This window comes from Leucopleurus acutus (genome assembly GCF_964270905.1).
Source record: "Leucopleurus acutus genome assembly, chromosome: 7".
In the NCBI taxonomy this organism is placed as follows: domain Eukaryota; kingdom Metazoa; phylum Chordata; class Mammalia; order Artiodactyla; family Delphinidae; genus Leucopleurus; species Leucopleurus acutus.
This window is the reverse complement of record NC_139150.1, coordinates 107,445,362-107,470,126: the sequence shown is the minus strand read 5'-3', so window position 1 is coordinate 107,470,126 and position 24,765 is coordinate 107,445,362. Positions and strand designations below refer to the sequence as shown.

At 42.0% G+C, this 24,765-nt stretch overlaps 1 protein-coding gene across 1 annotated transcript in view; it reads left to right on the top strand.

Annotated features, from left to right (window-relative positions):
* Positions 1 to 24,765, top strand: part of PINX1 (PIN2 (TERF1) interacting telomerase inhibitor 1) — an 83,621-nt gene that overhangs the window by 9,740 nt on the left and 49,116 nt on the right. The window contains exons 5-6 of the mRNA XM_082843177.1: positions 8,993 to 9,085; positions 15,148 to 15,224. Of these exons, the coding sequence (XP_082699303.1) occupies positions 8,993 to 9,085; positions 15,148 to 15,224 (170 nt within the window). The remainder of the gene's footprint in view (positions 1 to 8,992; positions 9,086 to 15,147; positions 15,225 to 24,765) is intronic.

Here is a 24,765-nt window from a genome sequence, read left to right as displayed (position 1 = left end):
GTATCACCTCACACCGGTCAGAATGGCCATCATCAGAAACTCTACAAACAGTAAATGCTAGAGAGGGTGTGGAGAAAAGGCAACCCTCTTGCACTGTTGGTGGGAATGTAAATGGATACAGCCACTATGGAGAAGAGTATGGAGGTTCCTTAAAAAACTAAAAATAGAACTACCATATGACCCAGCAATCCCACTACTGGGTATATACCTGAGAAAACCATAATTCAAAAAGAGTCATGTACCACAATGTTCATTGCAGCTCTATTTACAATAGCCAGGACATGGAAGCAACCTAAGTGTCCATCGACTGATAAATAGATAAAGAAGCTGTGGTACTTATATACAATGGAATATTACTCAGCCATAAAAGGAACGAAATTGAGTTATTTGTAGTGAGGTGGATGGACCTAGAGTCTCATACAGAGTGAAGTAAGTCAGAAAGAGAAAAACAAATACCGTATGCTAACACACGTATATGGAATCTAAAAAAAAAAAGTTTCTGAAGAAACTAGGGGCAGGACAGGAATAAAGACGCAGGTGTAGAGAATGGACTTGACATGGGGAGGGGGAAGGGGAAGCTGGGACGAAGTGAGAGAGTGGCATGGACATATATACACTACCAAATGTAAAATAGATAGCTAGTGGGAAGCAGCCACATAGCACAGGGAGATCAGCTCGGTGCTTAGTGACCACCTAGAGGGGTGGGAGGGAGACGCAAAAGGGAGGAGATATGGGGATATATGTATACGTATAGCTGATTCACTTTGTTATAAAGCAGAAGGTAACACACCATTGTAAAGCAATTATACTCCAATAAAGATGTTAAAAAAAAAAAAGATTTGCCTATTCTGGACATTTCATATAAATGGAATCTTGCAACATGGGTCTTTTGTGACTGGTTTCTTTCACTTAGCATAATATTTTCAAGGTTCATCCTTGTTATAGCATGTATCAGTACTTCACTCCTTTTTATTGCCACATAATAGTCCGCTGTATGGATATTCTACAGTTTGTCTGTTCATCAGTTGAAGGACATTGGGTTGTTTTCACTTTTTATCTATCTTGAATAATGCAGCTTTGAACATTAACTTACAAGTTTTTGTGTGGACATATATTTTAATTTCTCTTGGGTTTATACTTAGAATGGAATTGCTGGGTGATACCAGCAGTGTATGAGGGTTTTAATTTTTCTGCATCTCAGCCAACACTTTCTATTATCTGTCTTTTTGATTATGGCCATGCTAGTTGGTGGGAGTGGTGTATCTAATTGTGGTTTTGATTGGCATTTCTATAATGGCTAATGACGCTCAACATCTTTTCATATGATTATTGACCATTTGTGTGTCTTCTCTGAAGATGTATCTATTCAGATTTTTTGCCCATTTTTAAACTGTGCTATGTGTCTTTATGGTTGACTTGTAAGGATTTTTAATATATACCAGGTACAAGTCTTTTATCAGACATATGATTTGCAAATATTTTCTCCAGTTCTGTGGGTTGTCTTTTCACTTTCTTGAGGGTATTATTTGAAGACTAAGGATACAGAAATAGATAAAAAGACTCATTCCCCCTCTGAAGAAACTTCAAATCTAGTGTGAGAGAAAGAAGTGAAGTAAATACCAAAATAACTAGATCTCCCAATGTTTTTCAGTTCCTGAATAGTTGAGAGAGAGTAGCAAAGACAGGAGGGATTTATTTGAAAATTTATCCAAATCTCTTTGTTTGCTAAGCTTTTTCTTTCCCATCAGGTATTCATAAGTTTGCATTATTGATGACTTTAGGTGGCTTCTAACACACAGGTTTGGATACTGAATGTGCTGTTGGGTTTAATAAAGTAGACACAGCTGAAGAAAGTGTAGACCATAGATTAGAAGGTAGTATCCGTAATGCAGGTGTGAAAGACGAAAAGATGGAAATATGGAATAGAAGTTTAGATGGAGGATAAAGTGAGAAAATCTAATATCTAATAAAAGTTCAGCAGCACAAGAAGAGAGAGAATGGAACAGAGGCAAAATTTAAGGAGATAGGGGCTTCCCTGGTGGCGCAGTGGTTGAGAATCTGCCTGCCAATGCAGGGGACACAGGTTCAATCCCTGGTCTGGGGAGATCCCACATGCCGCGGAGCAACTAAGCCCGTGTGCCACAACTACTGAGCCTGCGCTCTAGAGCCCATGAGCCACAACTACTGAGCCTGCCTACTGCAATTACTGAAGCCCGTGGGCCTAGAGCCCGTGCTCCACAACAAGAGAAGCCACCACAGTAAGAAGCTGCTCACCGCAACTAAGAGTAGCCCCCGCTCACTGCAACTAGAGAAAGCCCATGTGCAGCAATGAAGACCCAACACAGCCAAAAATAAATAACTAAAATAAAGTTTTTAAAAAAAGAGTTCTGACTGAATGGTACTTTGAAAAAAAAAATTTAAGGAGATAAGGGCTGAAGACTGTCTAGAACTGGTGATAAAGCAAATCCACAGATTAAGAAAATTGAGAGAATCCATGCAGATTACATTAAAAGTCTCTACTCGCAAATGTAATAACAGATGTGACAACATAGCATCATGGCAGAACAGCATACACACACGCACAAAAGAGAGAGAAGATTCTTAATGCAGCCAGAGACAATATACTTATTATCTTCAAAGAAGCAACAGTTATATATGAAAGCAGAGTTCTTAACAATGGGAGCCAAAGACATTGGAGTAATATATTGAGGGAAATATAACTGGCAACCTCGACTTTTACATTCAGCAAATATATCTTTCAAGAATACATTTTCAGACAAAAAGTTTACCATCAGTAGGCCATAAATAAAGGCAATTTCCAAGGATGTACATCCTTCAGTCAGAAGGAAAGAATACTTAAAACACTATCTGTAGTATCCCCAAACTGGCAATAACCCAGATGTCCGCCAACAATAGAACGGAAAAGTAGACTGCCACATTTGTAAATACAAAGAAATGAAGAATAAAGTCCAGTTACATGTGAGAGTATAGGGCAGGGTTTGGCAGACTTTCCACAAAGGGCCAGATAGAGATATTCTGCAGACCGAAGCGTCTCTGTCACAACTGCTTGGCTGTTGGAGTATGAAAGCAGCAAGAGATGATATATAAACAAATGGATGTGGCCATGTTCCCATAGAACTTTATTTACAAAAGTAGGTAGTGGGCCGGATTTGGTCCACAGGCTGTAGTTTGCTTCTGGTGTCGAAGACTCTCATTAACTCAATGTTGACTGAAAGAAGTGGGACAGGTAACATGCAGTGTGATTCCACTTACATAGAACTTCAAATGGAATGCAGAAATATGATATTTAGGTACTAGACTTGGGTGGTAAAGTTATTTTGTTACTTTGTTAAAACAAAGTTATTTTGTTATAACTTTTGTTATAAAGTTACTCGTAGAAATGAGTACTCTACTGTGAAAGTCACAACAGTGATTACCTTTGGGGAGGGGGAGGGGTTTGGGATTGAGAAGGGGCTCATGGGGAACTCCTGGGCTGTTATTCTTGTTCTGTTTCTTGACCCAGTTGGTAGTTACACAGGTATGTGAGTACATTGTGCTTTAGGCACTTTCTATGGCTATTACCCCCTCTCCCCCCAGAATGGTTAAAACCAGAACAAAAAGTAAGGGGAGGGTGGTTATCCCCCAAATCATGGTAATGGTTACTGTTAGGACAATGGTTCTCAACTGGGGATGATTTTGCCTCCCATGGGATATTTCACAATATCTGTGGACATTTTTGGTGATCCCAGCTGGGGGGATGTTACTGACATTGATCGGGAGAGGCCGGAGATGCAGCACAGCTGTGTCTCTCCTCCTTGCCCTGAACAAATTATTCAGCGCAAAATGCAGTAGCTCCGAGGCTGAGAACCCCTGTTACAGAAGGAAGAGGCACAGGGGTGCAGGATGCTTCTAGATGCAGGTAGTGTTCTGTTTCTAACCCTGGAGGTGGTAACGAGGGGTTTGCTTTATAACTAATTGTACAGACTTCAAGTACTCCTACGTGTGGTGATGTTTGTGGTGATAAAAGATTCCTGAAAATTGCATGGGCCCTTTTCTGGAGGTAAAACATGGCAAGTGTAATTTATGTCATGTTAAACCTGTAATGAAGGTTAACTAAAGAGTACAGCTGCAACAATTTGAGTGTCAGGAATCAATGTCTACCTTAATGAAAATCTGGTGTTGTATAATGGCCATCACTTTTCGTAAACAGGTTCAATGACATGATTAAGGTGTCAGACTTGAGGTGGCCTTTACTGTGACCATCGTCATGGAGGCAGAAGCTCTTGAGTTTGGGTTCTTTTACCTAGAGGCATTCACAGTTTCATTTTTTAAAAAATATATTTATTTTATTTTTATTTATTTATTATTTTTGGCTGTGTTGGGTCTTCTTTGCTGCACACGGGCTTTCTCTAGTTGCGGCGAGTGGGGTCTCTGTTGCGGTGCACGGGCTTCTCAATGTGGTGGCTTCGCTTGTTGCGGAGCATGGGTTCTAAGCGTGTGGGCTTCAGTAGATGCAGCACGTGGGCTCAGTAGTTGTGGCTTACGGGCTCTAGAGCACAGGCTCAGTAGTTGTGGCGCACGGGCTTAGTTGCTCTGTGGCATGTGGGATCTTCCCGGACCAGGGCTCGAACCCGTGTCCCCTGCATTGGCAGGCGGATTCTTAACCACCGCGCCACCAGGGAAGCGCCACACGTTCATTCTTGAACAGGGAAAATTCTCACCTTGTTTGGTATCATAACTTTCTCCTTTGATGTACTGAGTTAGAGAATACTTTGTAACTTTTCAAGTGATAGGGTTGCCCAGAAATTATCACACCAGGATTCCATAGAGGAAGGAGCTATGAGATTCATTTTTGGAGCTGTGGAAAAAGAGAAAGCAGATTTTTGAGCAGTTTGCTTTTGAGATTTGACAGTGATAGCTGGAAAGTTACTTTTTTCCAATTTGCTGTTATCTTGATTACTGCTTGCTAACTGAGAAATGCCATTGTAATAGCCATGAAAACCCTGGTTCGGGACAGGTCCCTTTGTGCTGATTGCCCAGGCTGAGCACAATCACTGCAGCTGGGCCTTCCTGATGGATTCCCGCAAGGGTGGTCAGGGAAGTGTTGAAAGTGACTCGGGGAAGCCTGTGTTATTTGTCAGGAAGGTGGCGAGGGCGTAACAGACTCCAGGTGGTGGTGCCTGTCTGTGTGCAGCCCCATCCACAGGTTCACCTGTGCAGGCTGAGTCTTTTTCTGCGTGAGCCATAGAAGTGTAGTAAATCATTAACTGAGTTACTGATCTATAGGTTAACTTCCACCTCAAGACCACTAGAGGGTGCTGCACCCCTGCGGTAGGGACAGGGCTGTTAGCTCTGCCTCCGTCTCACTCAGTACAGTCCAGCCTTTAGAATAGTCCTTTAACAGAAAAGCTGGCCCGGAAATGGATCAGGAGAGCTGCGATTATTTTTCTGCCAAGTCATCTTTGGTAAATACAGTATCTTCATCCAAATGAATTTTTGGTTTTATTACTTGAATTAAAGCTGACAAGCAGATGACACGATAACCTAGTAACATATTTTTCTGGTATAATAACATTTTTAGTTCCTTAAGATTGCTTACCGAATCAACACAGTTTGCCTTTCAACTAAACAGAAATTCTATACTATTCTCTTCGTAGAATCTTGCAAAGATTCTAGAAATAACCCTTATTCCTTTGTGGGACACAAAAATCTCTATATTCTTTAAAATTTCATTTTTAAAAATTATCCTGTCTCAATTAGTTACTCCCAGACTCAGTTCAGCTTTTTGATAGACTTATATCATGGTTTAAGAAATGCTTTTTACTTCTGTCAGGTATCTTGTCCCTTGTGATTTTAAATATTTTGGAAATAAACGGGGATGCTGATAACCTGTCATCCACAGAGGTGTGGTTTAGGACAGGGATCTTCAAATTGTTTTGCTCCCAGGGCTCCTGAGGGAATTTCGAAGAACAGTATACCCTATCTCACAGTTTTAGATCGACGTCTATAATGTTTTTAATCACAGCTTTAAATAGTTACAAAGAATATAATACCTGCCTATTGGGAAAATTGGCATTTTAAAATAAAATCATTCCGTCAGTCCCAAATGTATCCAGTGGATGTTAAATCCCAGAGCAATTTGATATCCATGGTCATCTCTTTAGAAATAGAAAAGTAGGTCCTTTAATATTCAGAGATATTATGTTTCCTAGTTTCTTTTCCTCTGAAATATTTCCCTTGTATATAGCCCATAATATGTAAATATATATTTTTTGCTTGAACTTTGAAAAATTCATTACCCTGTCATGTTTCTCCACTACAAAACAAATACATATAAATTTTGGGTTTATTTCTCATAGCCCCAATGCCTAAGGGTAAATACTTTTACTTTGGATTAGGTTGTCTTATTAATTAGTAGATTGTAATGCACAAAACCAGGAAATAATAAATTTTGATAAATAATTATTAGAACAGTAAAACCTTTTTGGAAGTGCTGGGTTTGCGGCTTTGAATAAAAGACACCTCCATGACACCAGTACTGTGGCTTGTTCCTTATTGATCCTGGTGAGAGGAGAGCTGTGCTCCCCTTGTGTAAAGTGGGAGGAGGACGCAGGGGAGAAGCAAAGAAGGAGGACCAGATTGATGCATCCACACAGAACAGAGCAGCTTTAGGAAAGCGTGTGTGTGGACAGCCAGGTAGAAACTGCTCCCCTAGGACGTGCCCGGGCTCGGGTTTGCTCTGGAAAGGCTGTGTGCTCGGAAGGTGGCGAAGCTCCCAGGAGGTTCTCACGTCCCCAGAAGTGTGAGCGCAGCTCCGCTGGCACACAGTGTGGAGGTTAAGGATGTGTGCTCTCATGCAGATCTTCCTGGGTTCCAGTTCCGTCATAGCCACCGCCTTGATGGACCTTATTTTAGCCCTCTTGCTTCAGTGCCCGGTGAAGTCGGTTTATTAGTCCTAGCAGCTACCTTCCAGGGCGGTTACCGAGATGGAATGCAGGGTGGCACAGAAAGCTTACAGCCCAGCGCCTGGGTAAAAGCCACTTCAAGCTGGTACTGTGCTTGGTAGTTTGTGTTTGGAACATCAAAATTGAGACTGTTGGGCTTCCCTGGTGGCGCAGTGGTTGAGAGTCCGCCTGCCGATGCAGGGGACACGGGTTCGTGCCCCGGTCCGGGAGGATCCCACATGCCGTGGAGCGGCTGGGCCCGTGAGCCATGGCATCTGAGCCTGCACGTCCGGAGCCTGTGCTCCGCAACCGGAGAGGCTGCGGCAGTGAGAGGCCCGCGTACCGCTAAAAAAAAAAAAAAAATTGAGACTGTTATGTGCTATGTAAAGTGTTTGGCCATAGAAAACAGCAGAAAGTTTCCTGGTGGGATGTTTTTGAAAAAGTCCCAAGCTGATCTTGGGAAGTGACTGCGGAGGAGAATGTTTCAGGTTGTTCATGTGATTAAGCTGTGCTAGGCATTGTCTGAAAGCTTGAAACATCTACCTTAACATTGTTCAGAGCCTTGCTATGTAATTTACACTTTGCTTTTGAAATGACTAGTTTCCTGGGAGGGATTACCCTTAGCTAATGTGTTTAATGGACATGTGCTTGTTTTGCTTCACTACTAAGGTGAAAATTTCCTTTTTTCTCCTTTCTCTAACCTCGTATTTATATTTCCTTATGACATAACCGTAGGAAAATTCAGTCTCTTTTCTACCTATGATGTGCTCTTTCTGCTACCTAAACTTGACAAATAGATAAAGATGAGGGAACACAGGCAGCTACTGAGATTCCTGTCACTGACTCTCACCCCGGATCTACGTGCTCTGATATTTCAGGCAAAGGACTAAGACTGCTTTCTGGCTCACGTTTTCCTGTTTTGTCAAAGGAGTAACCACATGAGTTTATTCCTCAATGATTTGTTTTTGTTGTTGCTTTTGTTCTGAAAGGTGAGCCTCCAGTGAAATCTGGGGTTTGAGGCGGTGGCTCAGTGCCAGCTCTGCGCCTTCACGCTCTACCTGATTAGCATCTCTGATCTGTTTTTGATTATCATTAATCTATCTTACCTTTATTCACTTTTTAAAAGAACTTTTTATTTGGAAACAATTATAGACTTACAGGAAATTGCAAAAATAGTAGTAGAAAGAGTCCTGAATACCATTCACCCAGTTTCCCCCAACGGTGACATCTGAGATAGCCGTAGCATAACATCAAAACTAGGAAATTGACACTCATGTTGACTATTAACTAGAACGCAGACCTTATTCAGTTTTCACTATTTTTTTTTTAGCCTTCATTCGTGTGTGTGTGTGTGTGTGTGTGTGTAGTTCTGTACAATTTTATCACATGTATAGATTCATGTAGCCACCACCACAATCAAGATACAGAATTGCTTCATCACCACAAAAGAGCTGCCTCATAATGCCTTTTTGTATTTACACCCACCTTCTACCCCTCCAACCTCCACTTTCATCTTTGTCCCTAGAAACCTTTCATCTCTTCTCCATCTCTGTAGTTTTGTCATTTCAAGAATGTTATAGTCTCAGTGGATCATATAGTATGTAGATTGACCTTTTCATTTAAGCATAATGCCCTTGAAGGCCATCTAGGTTGTTGCACAGTATCAACAGCTCCTTCCTCTTTACTGCGGAGTCGTGTTCCCATATAAGGGAGTACCAGAATTTGCTCAGCCATTCACCCATTGAAGGAATTTTGGGTTAATTCCAGTATTTTACTATCACAGATAAAGCTGTCATGAACATTCATGTGGAGGTTTTTTGTGTGAACAGAAGTTTTCATTTCTCTTCTTCCAGGATGTTATAAACTTATGGAGAATAGCCCTGCCAGATCCATGGCACACAGTTTAAGAATATTTCTGATCATTTTTAGAGTTCAGTAATAAATAATGGGTCTCATAGGATTTTATTTAAATAAGACTGTGTCACTGTAAGAGAATGAGAATGGAATGCAGAGAGTTTAATGTAATGCTTTTCATGCTTTTTTAAAAGACTCCTCAGACAACAAGGAAAAGAAATCTTTCAGCCTTGAAGAGAAGTCCAAAATCTCCAAAAACCGTGTTCATTATATGAAATTCACAAAAGGTAAAATGAAGCATTTCTTTCCTTGTTTGAAATCTCTGTGTTCACACTGGATTTCTTAAAGCATTTTTAGCTCTTCGCTAGCATCACTTGTTTTACTTACAAAATGGGGAAGGAGGGCCGCGCTGACTGGATTGATCTGAAGCAGCGCTGACGTTTCAGCTCTTGCTGTGAGTCACCGGGGGTCTTGTTAGGATGCAGATGCAGACTCATTCGTTCTGAGGTGGGCCCCAGGTTCGGCTTTAGACTATGTACGAGTCCTTTGGTAAAAAGCTGAGTGTGGAAGCTAACTTGCTGTTTAGAAGAGAAAAGGGACTTTATGTGGCTAGATCAGAAAATTTTAATTTATCGCTCAACATTTTTATTTACATTTTCCTGTTTTTCAGAGCTTAATGTTGGTGTTGAACAGCTCCTAAAATGTGCCAATTTAGAGAATTATGCGCCATGTTGAGATCTCCAGTATGAGAAATCTCACTCCCGAGTTGACTCTTCTATTATTCCACACCGTTTCTGTGTTTCATGCAGTGTTAACTTAGGTGTTCCATGGTCATTGCAAAAATAGTGTTAGAAAGCATGTCTTCCTTCATCACCACCTCCCCACTCCCCAGTGCTGTACCTACATGGTCAGTCGTGGGTGCAGGTGTCCTATTTAACCACTAGGTGGCAGTCTTGTATTGGAAAGAAACCATTTAACTTGAAGTCATCAACTCCCCAGATGTTTTCCCATGGAACAGTGTTGTGTACTAAGTGTACTTTTCAGGCACAAAACGTTATTTATTACATTAATATGCTTAAAGTGTAAGTATGATAACTATGTTATCTAGTCACCATTTGATGGTTCGTCTATGGGAGAGTGGCTGTATGTTTCTACCTCTGTATGCCAGGAAAAGCACGTGTCTTTGCTTTAGTCTCGTTGGCATGATTGGGAATTCCCTGACATGTAGAACCTGCTGAATAGCAATGGGCACTGGAATTCTCACTACTCTAAACTGTTAATGGTGGCTCTCATTTGGAGCCAGGACCCCAAAAGGTAGACTGGGTTTGGTTTGAGGGAGGGCTCATGGCAGAGCTGAAGGGAGGAGAGAGCCGATTGGGTTCGGGGACGCGTGCAGGGAGAGACTGGGGTTCCCCTTCCCTGTCCCGGCAGGTATGGCTTGTCTGGCTCGTCCTGTTAGTCTCTCTTCTTTCTGTCAGGGTAGAAGCTTCTTTGTCGTTCTCCCGTATGGCTTCTGAGCAGGGTTCCTCTCCACCCCTGACCTGCTGCAGGACAGAAAGCAATCCTTGTTGGCCCCTCTGTCCTTGTCGGGAGAGGCTAAATGGTCACTTAATACCCATCCCCTTAGGGAAAAAAAAAAATAGTTACAGCAGGAGGGGTGCTGAGCACAAATGAAATTAAAAGTGCGCTGTGACTTTTGGGTAGTACGGCAGCCTTTTAAGCTCTGACTTTTGAGAATAGAATCTTCTCATTTTCCTTTTGTACCTGACTACATGCATGATTTCATCTGAAGCATTTGCCGAAGCTGGGATAAAACTCTTTAATCTAATGGATGCCGGGAGTATCTCCTTTCTGTTTCTAGTTAAGCCACCCCCTTGCCAGGTGACCCTATCAACCTGCTTGGTGTGTTGTGCTTTCCTTTTCTCTCTTTTAAAATGAGGTTTGCTTATTTATTAGCCTTGTTTGGGGAGCAGGGGGCATTGGTATGTAGGGAGGGTAATTCAACATATATTGTAAGAAAGGTAGCAGAGAAGATTGAGTGGAAAATAGAGGAATTGCAGATTGGGAATAAATAGGAAAGATAGAGGGAGGCAGAAATCCAGGTAGTGAGGAAAATACTCATTTACTGTCCATCTCAGCAATCCACAGTGAAAGTTAATTTTTATTTACTTATTTATTTATTTTTAATTTTATTTATTTGGCCGTGCGGCGCGGCATGTGGGATCTTAGTTCCCTGACCAGGGATTGAACCCATGCCCCCTGCAGTGGAAGCGCCTCCATGCTGGACTGCCGGACCGCCAGGGAAGTCCCCAAACGTTTATTTTAAAGTTCTTCAACTTACTGAAAGAAATCTTTCCTTGTAGAGCAGCTGTTGTCACTGGATGTGAATGATAACCTCTCAGTTTCCTCCAAGAAGGACTATCTTAGGCCACAGGAAACTGGATTCTGGCCATGACTGTCTCACACAAATCACTCAACCTCCTCCCCTCTTTTAGCCTCAGTTTCCATTTTTGTGAAATGAAAGATTTTTAAGTCATTGTTGAGTTCTAAAATAGGTTGTGCTTTAGAACTTACCAGAAATGATGCCGTTGTGTGGACATTTTGATGTCCACAGCACAGTGGATGATAAGGAGTTTTGCCCATGGGTATGCTCGTAGTACAGTAACTAACTCACTTGTTTAATGAGGATGATTCATACTGTAATTCCATCTATGGTCCAGGAAACTAAAACATGGAAAGACGGCATTTTATTTAGCTTGGTGTGAAGAGTGAAGATAAAGATTACAGTAGCAAATAGCATTGTAAAATTTGTTACTGCCTAAATATGGGCTGTAGCATTTTAGTTCTGATACATAATTATTCCTTTCTTTAGTCCTAAATTTATAATTTAAATTTGACATCATTTATTACATAATTTCAAAATGTTAGTTTCATCCATATTTGTTTAAAAGCCTAACTTCAGCAGTGGTTTCTTTTAATTTGAAAAATATTTGGCAAGGCCATATCTGCAGAGAAAAAACAATAGGGAAAATATAAATTTCTCCAAAGCCGTTTCCGAGGTTTTTAGTGTCATACAGTGAGAAGTTGCCCAGAGAGCATTGCTTGTTGCCCCCAGCCATGCAGTGGGTGGGTGGAAGCTTGTGCACGCTGTACTTGTGTGGCTTCACTGTGGTAATTTATTCAGGCTTCTCACCTGTGACAACTTGTGATACTTCACTCCTTAAACAAGGAAACTACACTCAGAGTGCGTGTCCGTGTGGTCGGCTCCTGGTCTGGACGCGGACTGTAGTGTCCTGGCCCAGCTGGCCCCCTGCTGTCAGGCTCGGGTGATGGGTGTTCCGCTTCCTCTTCAGGCTCTGGCTCTTCTGACATTTAACTGTGAAGTGGCACCACTGCAGGCTTTTAAAAAGTTCTGACTGTCTTCTTATTGGTTGTGAGGGTCTCACTTATTTTACCCCCTGCTCTGATTCTCGGGTTTCCTGATTTTCTCACATTATTACCCTTTCAGTGAAGTTTTCTCAATCTTCTGTCCTAGGCTTATTATCAGTCCTATGTGTTTTCACTAAAAAACAAAATCAAAATATAATATCATTTGTTTTATCCTTCTTGACTGGGGAATGCACATAAATTTTCTAAGCAAGTGAAGCTACCTACGTAACCCTTCAGTGTTTTTTATTTAACGAACATGTTTCTCAAACCTGCATTTCCTTACCCTTGCCCCTTTACTCTGAGTAGAAGAACTCAGTTTTTTGAGTCCTGGATATAATACAGTGCTATAATACAGTTTTCGCCTTAGCGCTTGTTGGGCTCTCTGTGACTTTTGTCCTTAAACTAAGAGGTTCCAAATTTCCATGATTATTAAGTTCTTACGTTTATTTTTTATTGTTTTATTTGCTTCCCATATGGACTTCTTGGTGTTGTAAGGGTGTCTGGCTGCGGTCATGTTCCTCTCTTCCCATTTGCTGCACTGATAGACAGGAACACCTGATAATCCTCATGATTAGAAAAACAGCTAAAATGATCCTAAATAAACTGCTGTTCTCTGAAAGTATCAGATCATCCCTTCATGGACTTCGTTACATCAGCTTGGCTACTAGAACCTTTTTTCCTCGGTTCTTGAAATGATATGGACGGTTGAAGACTGGTAGATAAATAAACCAAATCCAGGCAGATAACATATACTTCCTATTCTGTTCAGTTTTTTGACTGTCATTTTCTCTGAGACAAGTTTATCAACAGTATTTGCTATGATTTGACCGTCATTCAGAACTGAGGCCAATAACTTTCAAACTCATTTTTAATATGTATATTTTATTCAAAACTGGCCATAATTTTATAACATTTGTAAACTATTCAGCCAGGACCATTAACTAATAACTATTTCAACATCACTTCCATCTTCACAGTTTTATCTACCTTTAAGTTCCTTTCCATTGGTCTCTGTTAATTCTTCTCTGTGTTTTGTTTTCCAGATCAAATCCAGAGCAAGGCCTGTAACAATCCTGGTTTCTACATTTACTTAAGTGAACTTTGCTAAAGGGTAGACATTTCTGATACGAGAACCCATCACCAAAACTTTAGAAATACTTGCGCCTTCATTGGTACATTCTTTACTAGCTTGACAGCTTTCCCTTTGATTCTAGATTCGTTTTTCATCACTGCGTGTTCATGTTTTGACATCCTGTTTTAGAATTGTCATCTTGCATGTACCCTCCCTTCCTTAACCCCTGCAGCATTCCTTTTAGTTCAGTTGCTGTAAAAGAGATTGTCATTTGCATTTCTTTTAGGGTATCTGTTCCATTTCAGGAGCTAGCTTAGGGATGGGTGGCTGCCACGTATTTTGAACTCAGTACAACTCCTTTTTCTGAACTAGAAACTGCCACCCGAATGTGCTCTGCCGTGCAGAATGGGTTCTGCTGAGGGCAAAGCTTGGAATAGATCTCAGACCTCATGAACGTTGTCCACTTCTCCCCACCAGTTTTATTCCCTACTTTTCTGGTTCATTTTCTGAGTTCCCATCTGGGATAGGCTTCATTTTGCTCTTGAGTAGCTTTCCTTTGGTGTCTTCTGTCTGGGTTCTACGTAATAGCCAGGTAGAACCAGGAAGCTTCATTTATTTCCAGCTCAGGAAGAGAGGCGAGAGCAGCACAGAGCCACGCACGAGCCTGTCCTGGCAGGAACAGGTTGCACTGACTGGACCCATGAGTCTGGTACTGCAGCCTAGGAAACTGGTTTTGGCGCCTGGTTTTGCATTAAATCGAAGGGTGTTTGTTTTTTTAATTTCATGGAGCCACTAAGCAATATCATATTTGAATGCCCCAGTGATAGTCAGTGAACTAGAACCCTTCTGGGTCATGACGGTACTTTGCCAAGTCAGTTTGCTGCAGGAAACCAAGAAGATAAGTGGGTCTGTGACAGTGGAGCTCAGGCTTCCAACGCAGAACAAAGACTCTGGTGTCTAACCCAGAGCCTCACTCCCCCGGAGCCTCAAGACTTTATATGTAGTAGTTACATTTTAGAATACATTTACCGTGAAGTTGACAAATGGGACTATTGGTCCACTGCTCACAGGGTATTATTGGTAGAAGTGGAAATTCCGTAGAAGTGAATTTTAAATTAGTTGGTTTGTGGGTTTGAAATTAAGTTAAAGAGTTTAGGGTTTTTAATAAGAATCAAGGATCCTTTGGACACTGTTTTTGCCAGAAGCCATTTAATTTCCGACTCTTATTCTGTATCCCTTTATTTAAAAAAGATACAGCTATTACAGTAAAAAAATTTAAAGAGAAAAATCTGAAACCCTTTCACCCTAATGCAATGAATTTTATTTGCATTTATTAAAAAAATTCATTCATTCAATTAATTATTGAGCTTCTATGTGTCAAATGCAGTATGTTCTCATTCCTGTGCTCATTTGGGGTTTTGGAGCTACGTTTCTTAGCAGCGTTTTTTTTGTCCTGCATTTCATAATCCTAAGTAAGTAGCTCATGTCTCCTTGAGGTAAACAGGATCTGTTTTCTAAGTGGGGAGCCCAGAGGCCCAGAAATCATACCTTGAAGGCATACCAGTAGTAGAGCTGCTGTAGAATTGAGCTTTCCTCTCGATCTCCATGCTCAGGGCTGTTTCTAACATTAAGAGAAAGTCAAGGGTTCTGGTTCACTTATTTGATTTTTAAGTGATTTTTAAATTTATTTAATTGCAGTAATCTGTGAAGGGGAAACAGAAGGTCAGTAGTTTACAAAATTGTTTATTTCTTTTCCAAAACCCATCTTGCTTTCAGGAGTTTCATGGTTTATATTTGTATTCCTTATTTTAGAAAGAATATATTACTGAAGGTGTCATGTTTTTCTAGGGAAGGATCTCTCATCTCGGAGCCAAACAGATCTTGACTGCATTTTTGGGAAAAGACAGAATAAGAAGACTCCCGAGGTATTAAACCACATACGATTGATTTTTCAACTGTGTATAGAACTATGTATATTTATTACTCATAGTACTTTCCAGGCAAAGTTACCAAAAAAACCTTCTAGAGGCTTCATACAAAGGCTGAATGGTATCCTCTGAATAGTAATACTTGATAGATGATATGTATTACAAGGAACTTTAAAAAGAATGTGTGTTCTCTGGGCTTCTTTCCCTCCTGGTGTGAGGACTAGACTAACCTCCGGGAAGAACGCCTGTTGCTGACGGATTCAAAGGGGCCAGCGTCTCTCGGCTGCACGAGGGAGGGAGGCGCTCGCTGCAGGCAGCCATTTTGCTCGCTTTGCTCAGAGCGCGTAGCTCTCTCTGGAGCGTGGCTATGGGGAAGACCGTCAGACTCACGCTCAGTCCTGGGCTCTTCCACCTGAAAAGCATTTTGAGACAGTGTTGGATCGGCATGGAGAATCTGGAAGGGATTTAGATGTGGTATTTCCTCCATTGTACAACATTGTTTGTTTCAAAACTAGAAGACAAGAATCGAGTGACTAAACTGCACCCTGAATGGGGTGCATCCGTAATTCATGATCCTAACTAGTAAATTGGGCTCTGTAATACAGCACAGAGTTCTTTGTGCCATTTCCAACTGTAAGACACAGCCCTGGATGTCGTTTGCATATCAAAATATTAGGATTCTTAGAATATGCATTTCTGGAGATAATGGGATAAAAATATTTAAAATTGATCTTATTGATATCTATGAAAATCTGAAATATATGGTTGCTCTCACTAGCTATGGTAACTATCACTCAGCTAATCTGATGTGTCATACTCACGTTCCTTTATTGGTTCCTAGTCAAGGCCCTGATGACTATAGAGCAAAAAAGACGTGTTTCATTTATTTCTGACATTTCTCCAGACTGTCAGAAAATTTTCCAGGATGGTAGCTATTTGTTACTTAATATAATTTTCAAAGACTTCAGAATTACCAGTTATTGGAAATTTTGTTTGGTGACTTCCTTTGTAGGTTAGGACCAAACTCCTAGTCTTTCAGCACTTTTCTGCCCCCGCATGTGTAGCCATGAGGACAGAGGAGGGAGGCCTGGGCCCTGGGGCCTGCTGAGCGGCACTTCCTGCAGCTCGACTGAGTTACGTCCAGGCAGGTGGGTCATTAGGGAGGGAGCGTCCCGAGTTCAGGCTGCACTGGATGCTTCATTCACAGGAGGCTGTTGAAAAGAGCCGGGGTCCTCAGACAACCCAGCTTCTGGTCACACCTCTGCTCCGCCCCTCCCTGGTTCCTGTGGGATGTGGATTAGGCCCTCTGCCTGGTTCACCAAGGACTTCCGCCCCTGGCTTATCTCAGTTTTCCCCTCCTTCCAGTGTCCTCAGTACCCTGAGGGATGCTCTCTGAGCCTCTGCTCTGCCCTAACAGCCCCGCCTGGCCACACCCTGCGCCTTGACCGCAGTGCCTCGCCCCTCCCTGGGTCCCCGGGGACTGTCTTTCTGTCCCAGCTCTCCCAGTGGGAATTCCCACTGCACCGGCTTTCTGAATCCTTGCCTTGGATTACTTGATTCTCCCTGCTGCCAGCCTTCATTGCCCCCAGCCTGCGTCCTCTCTCTCCAGCATCCTCTTTGAAATTGTACAGTTGAACAGATCGGGGAAGGAAATATTACTTATGGGCTTCTGGTAGAACTTTAAAAGAATTTACGTGGTAAGCACAGGAAAGCTTTTTGTTATAGGAGATGAGAGGTTTCTCATCCTCTGATCGCCATCTATTTGAGGGCTTACTGGTGTGGGATGCCATAAGGTTTTTCAGCACTGTGCGGTACTTGACTTTTTGGCGGTATAGTCATTTATGATCTGGTTAAAGCGAGCTGTTCCCCTGTATTTGAGGAGTTCCAGAAACAGTTCCCTAGTACTAGCCCAGGGAAAATCTGTTTTGGTACACTTGGTGTGGAGAAGACCAACCTTGATATGATTCTGTGTTTTGTGCAAGAATGATATCCAGGCACATCTTAATCTCTCATTCTGCTGATGCGGTTAAGGTCCTGCTTGGTGGAGAGGCTGTGTTCTATCAAGGTGCAGCTCCTGCTCTAGAGCTGTGCTTCTCCACCACGGTTGCCCAAGAATGGGCTGAGGAGCTTTAAAAAAACTGCTCTTGTCAGGGTCCCACCCCAGATCAATGAAATCCAAAGTCTGGGTTAGGGTTTGGGCATCAGCACGTAAGAAAAAGAGAGAGCCCTTTTGTGTTTTTTTTTTAATTAAAAGAAAAGATACCCTACCCAGATGATTCAGGTGTTTATTCTGCCGTGTAATGAGGAGTAAGGCTTGAGAACCACTAGTAGAGGCCCTGACGGGTAACTCTGCAGGTGGAGCCTTGGCTGTAGTGTCAGGACTATTGCCTAGAGCAGGGCTTCTCAATCCTCATGTGTACACAAATCCTCTGGGACTTTTGTTAAGCTGTGGGTTCTGTTTCACAAGGGCTGGGTGGGACCTGAATTCTGCATTTCTGAGGAGCTCCCGGGCGATGCCGCTGCCGCTGGTGGCACTGCCGCATGTGCCGCAGGGAGCGCATGGGGCCTCTGCAGTGTTTTTTTTTTTTTTTAACATCTCTATTGGAGTATAATTGCCTTACAGTGGTGTGTTAGTTTCTGCTGTATAACAAAGTGAATCAACTATACGTATACATATATCCCCATATCTCTTCCCTCTTGCGTCTCCCTCCCTCCCACCCTCCTTATCCCACCCCTCTAGGTGGTCACAAAGCACCGAGCTGATCTCCCTGTGCTATGCGGCTGCTTCCCACTAGCTATCTATTTTACGTTTGGTAGTGTATATATGTCCATGCCACTCTCTCGCTTCGTCCCAGCTTACCCTTCCCCCTCCCCATATCCTCAAGTCCATTCTCTAGTAGGTCTGTGTCTTTATTCCCGTCCTGCCCCTAGGTTCTTCGTGACCTTCTTTTTTTTAGATTCCATATATATGTGTTAGCATACAGTATTTGTTTTTTCTTTCTGACTTCACTCTGTATGATAGACTCTAGGTCCATCCACCTCACTACAAATAACTCAATTTCGTTTCTTTTATCTCTGCAGTATTTTACATTTGACACACACCTGCATGTGTATATGTACTTAAATCTAATCACATTTTTTAGGCACCAAATAAAACACCTGTCTGTAAAGCGGTCACTTTTAAATTTGTCTTTTACACACATATGGATTTTCATATATTGAGTTCGCTTTTATTGAGGCATACCTGTACCTTCGTTGTTGCTAAGTAAACCGTTGCTAAGAAACCTTACCATGTTAATTACAACAGCCCTTCTAGCTGAGGGCTGGAGTCCTTTGATCAGATCTGTTTGAAAACACCACCTCTTTTGGCTCCAGTGTTCAGCTGGAAGGAATATTGCTTTGTTTTACTCCCTTGACCCCCATAGCAACATTGGCCTCAAGTCAATCTTTGGCATTACCGAGGCCAAGGCGCTGCTGGAGGTCAGATTCTGGAGTCTCAGAAACCATGGTGGTATGAAATGTTAAAGCGGTAGCACCTCTCTGGGTGCATTGGATAAGGTGCTGATGCTGATCCTGTCTCTGCATCTAGGTTTAAAGAACCTTGGGCGCTGTCCACATCAGGCTTGGGGAGCATCATACCTCTCACATTAAGCCCAACCCGCTGATTTCTACACCCCCTGGCTGTTACGATCGTAGAAATTACAGCTTTATTAAGCATTTGTGTGCCAGACGCTGTGCTAGACACTTATTTCTCTATTTAATCCTCATAGCTATCTTATGAAGTAGGCATCGTTATCGACCTTCTTGCAGAGAGGCTCAGAAGGGTTTGTTACCAGGCTCCGAAGTGGCACAGACAGGATTGAAATCCAGGTCCCTCTGACTCCAAAGCCAGTGCTTTTTCCCCTATACCACACTACTACCGATGTTAATTAACTTCTGTTGTGTTAAAAAAAAAAAAATCTGCATTTTAATGATCTAGTTATGATGTCAAAATTTTATTTGAGATTTTGCCAGAGACATAAATAGTTAATATTTTAACAGAACTTTGTGGAAAAATGATTCTCATTTTGCTGAAAATAATAGTTTAAGTTTCAAAACGTCACTACCTTGCCTTCAATCAGAGTTGAACTGTTAGGGGTTTGGAAGCATATTACCAAATGCCTGGGCCAGCTTTGGGAACATTTTACTTTGTCATTGGAGCTGTAGGCAGGCTGAATTAAGAAGAAGCTAGCTTGAGTTCCTGGAGCATAGGTACCATGTTACTTGTGTATTTTCTGGTCTCTCAAATGAACTGAATGATCTAAATACACATACACATACACACACATATACCCCCAAAACATTAGCAGCCCTTAATTAATACGTCATGAGGTTTTTTTGCTTTTTGTTTTTTTAAAACTTTTAATTTTGAAATAATTATAGATTCACAGGAAGTTGCAAAGATAGTACAGAGGGGTTACATCTTATTAACTATCATACAAGATGAAAACTAGGAAACTGATGTTGGTGTGATCTGTGTGTAGTTCTGTGCCATGTCATCACGTTTGTGGATCCTATAACCACTGTCGAATTCAGGTGCAGAACTGTTCCCTCACCACGAACGTCTCCCTCATGCTGGGCCCATTTATAGTCACACTCCCTCCACCACAGTTCCTCCCCCCAGCAATCACTGTTGCTAACTGAATTGTCTGATCTGAAATAGAATATCATGTATATGGCTCATTGGATCTCTTACGGTCTGATGCTGAGTCTGCTCATATCAGTCATGATCAATACCCAGGTTTTTAAGGGCTGACTGTAGTTTCAGTGACCTGCCTCCTGCACTTTGCCATGCTAGATTTTATGTCTTCTGTCTCATGGGTCTTTTGAGAACGCCTTGTAGAATCAGATCATTTGATGTCTCTAAAGCCCAAGGTTATCGGTTAAGTCATTTACTTTAGTAATTCTGGAAGTATATCAAACCGTAAAGTGATATATAAATATAGGGTGTATCATAATGTGACAGGTTTGCCATCTGTAATGTGTCAGCATGGGAGAGCTCCTTGGGCAGTGTCTTGGGGTACACTCATTATGGGGAGGTTGGTGAACTCTTTTAAATTGCATAAAGAATTTGTGTGTGGGTCTGTCTGCATGTGTGTTTGAATATATAAAGTCCAGTGCTTTCATCTGATCTTCACAGGAGTCCTTGAACCCTAAAGAAACTTTAAATCCAGGACTATGCATAAAAACAAAACAAAACAAACTCTTCCCAATCCAAAAAAGAAATCACTTAAAGTGAAAATTTTCTTTGTGAGGGTAGTACGAGTTGCTTATAATATGTAGAAATAAAAAGAGATTCACATCAAAACAAAACAACAACCCAAGCTAAACTCAAGATGTCCAGGACACGTTTATGAAGTTTAAATTACGCCTTCTATTCTGTCTCTGACCTTTATACATTTAATGAAGAAATCGATCCACTGTAATTTTTTTTTTTTGGCGGTACACGGGCCTCCCACTGCCACAGCCCCTCCCGTTGCGGAGCACAGGCTCCAGGCGCACAGGCCCAGCGGCCATGGCTCACAGGCCCAGCCGCTCCGCGGCATGTGGGATCCTCCTGGACCAGGGCACGAACCTGTGACCCCTGCATCGGCAGGCGGACTCCCAACCACTGCGCCACCAGGGAAGCCTGATCCACTGTATTTTTACATGTGGACTTTCTCATCTGTCACATACACTGGACAATGACCTACTTAAAGAGAGAGGACTTATGCTGTGCTTGTTCCTGGGTCCCCAGTGTGTGATCTGTTCAGTGCTCGGCACACGGTAGGGATTCAGTAAATTGAAATTTCATTGTACTTCTGTTTTTAAAAAAATAGACTTGTTACCCATCTTAAAAATCATGGCTTGTGTAGCTTTACGGTTGATATTTGAAGTATTTTTTTTCTTTTTGAAATGTTTTGATCAGTAAATAACTCCCTCTTCTCTGAGAACAGGAAAATTCATCACCTAATTTCAATCCAATGCCAAGCATAATCCACTATGTCCTTAGTAGATTTTTGAGGAAGGATTATCGAATGAATGTTTGCTTATGCCATTTTATGTTTTTAAAAATCAATCCTGTTTGCCAGAAATTGGTTTTCCAACATTGCATTTCACTCTGGAATAGTTTTTCACAGGCTTGACTGTTTTTCATTGCGGTAGAAGTTAAAGCCTTCCTGTCTCTTCAGGGACTACACTCTGACTATATTCATGGGAAGACGGTAACTCTGGATTGGAGTACGCCTAAACTGGAGATGTATGCACTTCCTACGGAGACAAGGAAATGATTGAATATGTTGAATTGAAATTACTAGGGCCCCATGAGACCTGCAGCGGGTACTTGTGCTGGCCAGTGCCTGCTGGGAGTTAGAGGCACAAGTGTGTGTGTGTGTGTGTGTGTGTGTGTGTGTGTGTGTCTTTTCTCACTTGGTTGCAAGTTGAAGTTGGAGATACTGAAAAACAAATTCTGTTAGTTCCTATCTTGTTGAACTTCCTGATACTCCTTTTTTTTTTCCCTTCTCTCATTTTTTCCCTCCCCCACCTTCCAGTTTCCTTCCTCTATCCAGCTTGTTTCCTGATTCAGCCTTATCACTAGAGAAAATACTCCTAAACCATAGCGAGGACTGAGAGTGTGTTACCAGCATTTCTACTTTGTTTCTCTAAACAACACGCTTCTGGCATAGGCTTTGGGCCAAATAATTGTCAATTTCTTCACCTTTATAACCTGATTGAATTAGAAACCATGTATTTCTTATGTTCTCTCAGGATACCCAGCTAATGATCACTTGCCGTGCATTCCTCTGATAGCTTTCGCTTTTTGAACCAAAGCATGACTTCACTGTGGTTTGTGTCCCTTTCTCATTAATCATCACCAATCCCCTTTCCCATATCTTGCTGACTGTCAAATCTGAAAACTAACTTCCAAGCAGACTCTTCTCTTTTGGGTGGTTGAATTCATGGGGTATTTTAGGCCAGTCTTTCTTCTAGTTCTATAGACTACCCTAAATAACTCAGAGGGGAAGATCACTGGGAAAAGAAGTCTCTCTCTCTCTCTCTCTCTCTCTCTCTCTCTTTTTTTAATTTTTTACTTGAAACACCTTTGAAATGAAGGCTGTTTCTCACTGGTTCTGAATTTTCATGTTCGTAACCCGTATTTGTGAACTGGGTTGAGTTTTGTAAATGGCTTACCAGATGTGGGCTCTTATATTTGAATGTCCCCACTTCCTGCAAACCTCTGTCACTCTGCCTCCTGCCTCACCCAGATCTGCGTCACCATTCGAAAGGTGAGCAGCCTTCTAGCCTAGTGCTTGCTTAAGGTAATCTTATGATGAAGAACCTTTTAGTCAGAGGTAAATTTAAACTAAGCCCACAAACAAGCTAAATAATACATTTATATATAATACTATATAAATAATACTAATAAATAACATTATTTTTAATAATGTAACTGTTATAATAATATAATGTATTTATTAATACTAATAAATAACACTATATAAATAATACGTTTATATAGTTTGTTTTTTGCCAGCAATGATGACGTCGGTAATTCTTGTCAGCACGTGTCTTTTTTTTTTTTTGGCTGCGCCACATGACATGCAGGATCTTAGTTCCCGGACCAGGGATCGAACCCATGCCCCCTGCAGTGGGAGCACGGAGTCTTAACCACTGGGAAGTCCCAAGTGTTTTGACCACTGATAACAGAATCAAGATTCAAAATAATCTCTCTAAGCTGGGACATTTGGCCAAAACTAAATAGATGAAATTTTGTGAAGATATGTAAAGTCTCATTTAATCCTTGGAAAGAACTAATCTGGTAGCAGTTGAATGAGAATTACCTTAGAGCCTGGGACATGTAACCTGACCACAAGTTTAACCTAAGCAAAATATGCAGTGTGGCAACTGTCCTGAATGCAGGCTTGGGCTGCTGCTTTAGAAGCAGCTGAAAGCAGCAGGTGTTTGGGGTGTTTTCTGCACTGGTGACTGTATTTGAACTGTTCTGTTCAGGCCTGGGTCCCATATTTTATAAGAATGTGTTCAGAGCATGGCATTAGGGACAGAGGTATCTGGAAAGCATGTTATACACAGGAACAATTAGATGAGCAGTTAGGAAATTCTGCCTGGACTACAGAGAGATCCTGACTTCGAACTTTTGAATGGTTTCAGGGGTCCTCTGGGAAAGGAACATATTTGTTTGGTAAACTTCAGAGGAGGAACTAGTACTGATGGATGAAATTCACAGAAAGATTTCTACTCAGAGAAGGGAGGCAGCATGGGCCGGCAGAGCCGGCCAGCTGGATAGGATGTACCTCGTGGTTAATTTCCTGGAGGGATTCCTGTAATAGGTGAGAGTCTGAACTACATGCATGTGAGCTCTTCCAACTCTTCCAAGTCTTCTCTGATTCTGGAGGAAGGAGAACACATGAAATACTCACATTTGAAAAGGTACTTGACTTGAAGTTTTACATTTTCCTAGACTACAAAGGAAAGAACATTACCTGATTCCTCTCCCTTATTCTCATGTACTTGGGCAGTTTTGACTTTATCTACTTATGGTCTTTATCCAGGAGATGAACGTGAAAAGTGTTCGATGATGTGTTCAAATACGAAATTAACTAATAGTGAGGTAAAATAGCAAGTTGTCCTAGAGATTCAAGACTTAAAAGAGTTACTAGAAATGGCGAGTGTCAAGGTGAAGGTATCCTGTCAAGACAGTTGCTGTGGGTATCCCCATTTTATCTGTCAACTTCATGTTCTTGTTTATAAAATGAGAGTGTTGAATTATATGTTCTTGTAGTAGATTCTGTTTTCCAAAGGCGGCCTCAGGGATGCCTCGCATTCCACATACTCTTCTAGGTTGGCCCCTGCTGGTTTCTCGTCAGGAGATGGAGCCCGGTCCCCTCTGCTTCCATGTGGGCAGGCTTGTGACTTGCGTGTAGCGGTGGGGAGTTGTGTGACCTTTGAGGCTTCGTCAGCTAAAATTCTTGCTCTCGAAGCCTTCAGCCTTCATGTAAGCAGCCCAGCTGCCATGAGCCCCCAGATTGTCGGAAAGCCCAGAGCCCAAAGTAGCCTGCATGGAGAGGCCGTGAGGTGGAGAGTGATGCGGGTACCCAAGTCTACACAAAGAGCAAGAAGTGCCTGGCCAGCCCCCTGCTATGCCAGCTCTAATCCTCTTTTGACAGTAGCCACGTTAGAGACCCCGGGCAGACCCAGCCAGCCAGGCTTTTCCTCGAATTGCTGGCCCAAAGAAATAGTGTGCTAATGAAATGGTTTTTCTTGTTTTAAGCTGTTCCTTTGGCGGGGGCGGGGGGCGGGGGGCGGGTGGGGGTTATCTAGATAACTGAAATGGCTCTTCTAGGACCCGTCATTCTATGGTTCTGTGATTATCCATTGATGGTAAGCCTGGTAGAATTATCTTAACCAAGAGACGGAGGAAATGATGTCATCTAATGAAATGTTCTCTTTCTCTGGTTTCTTCTAAAGGGAGGCTCATTAAGTGGAATATAGTATTGAGAAT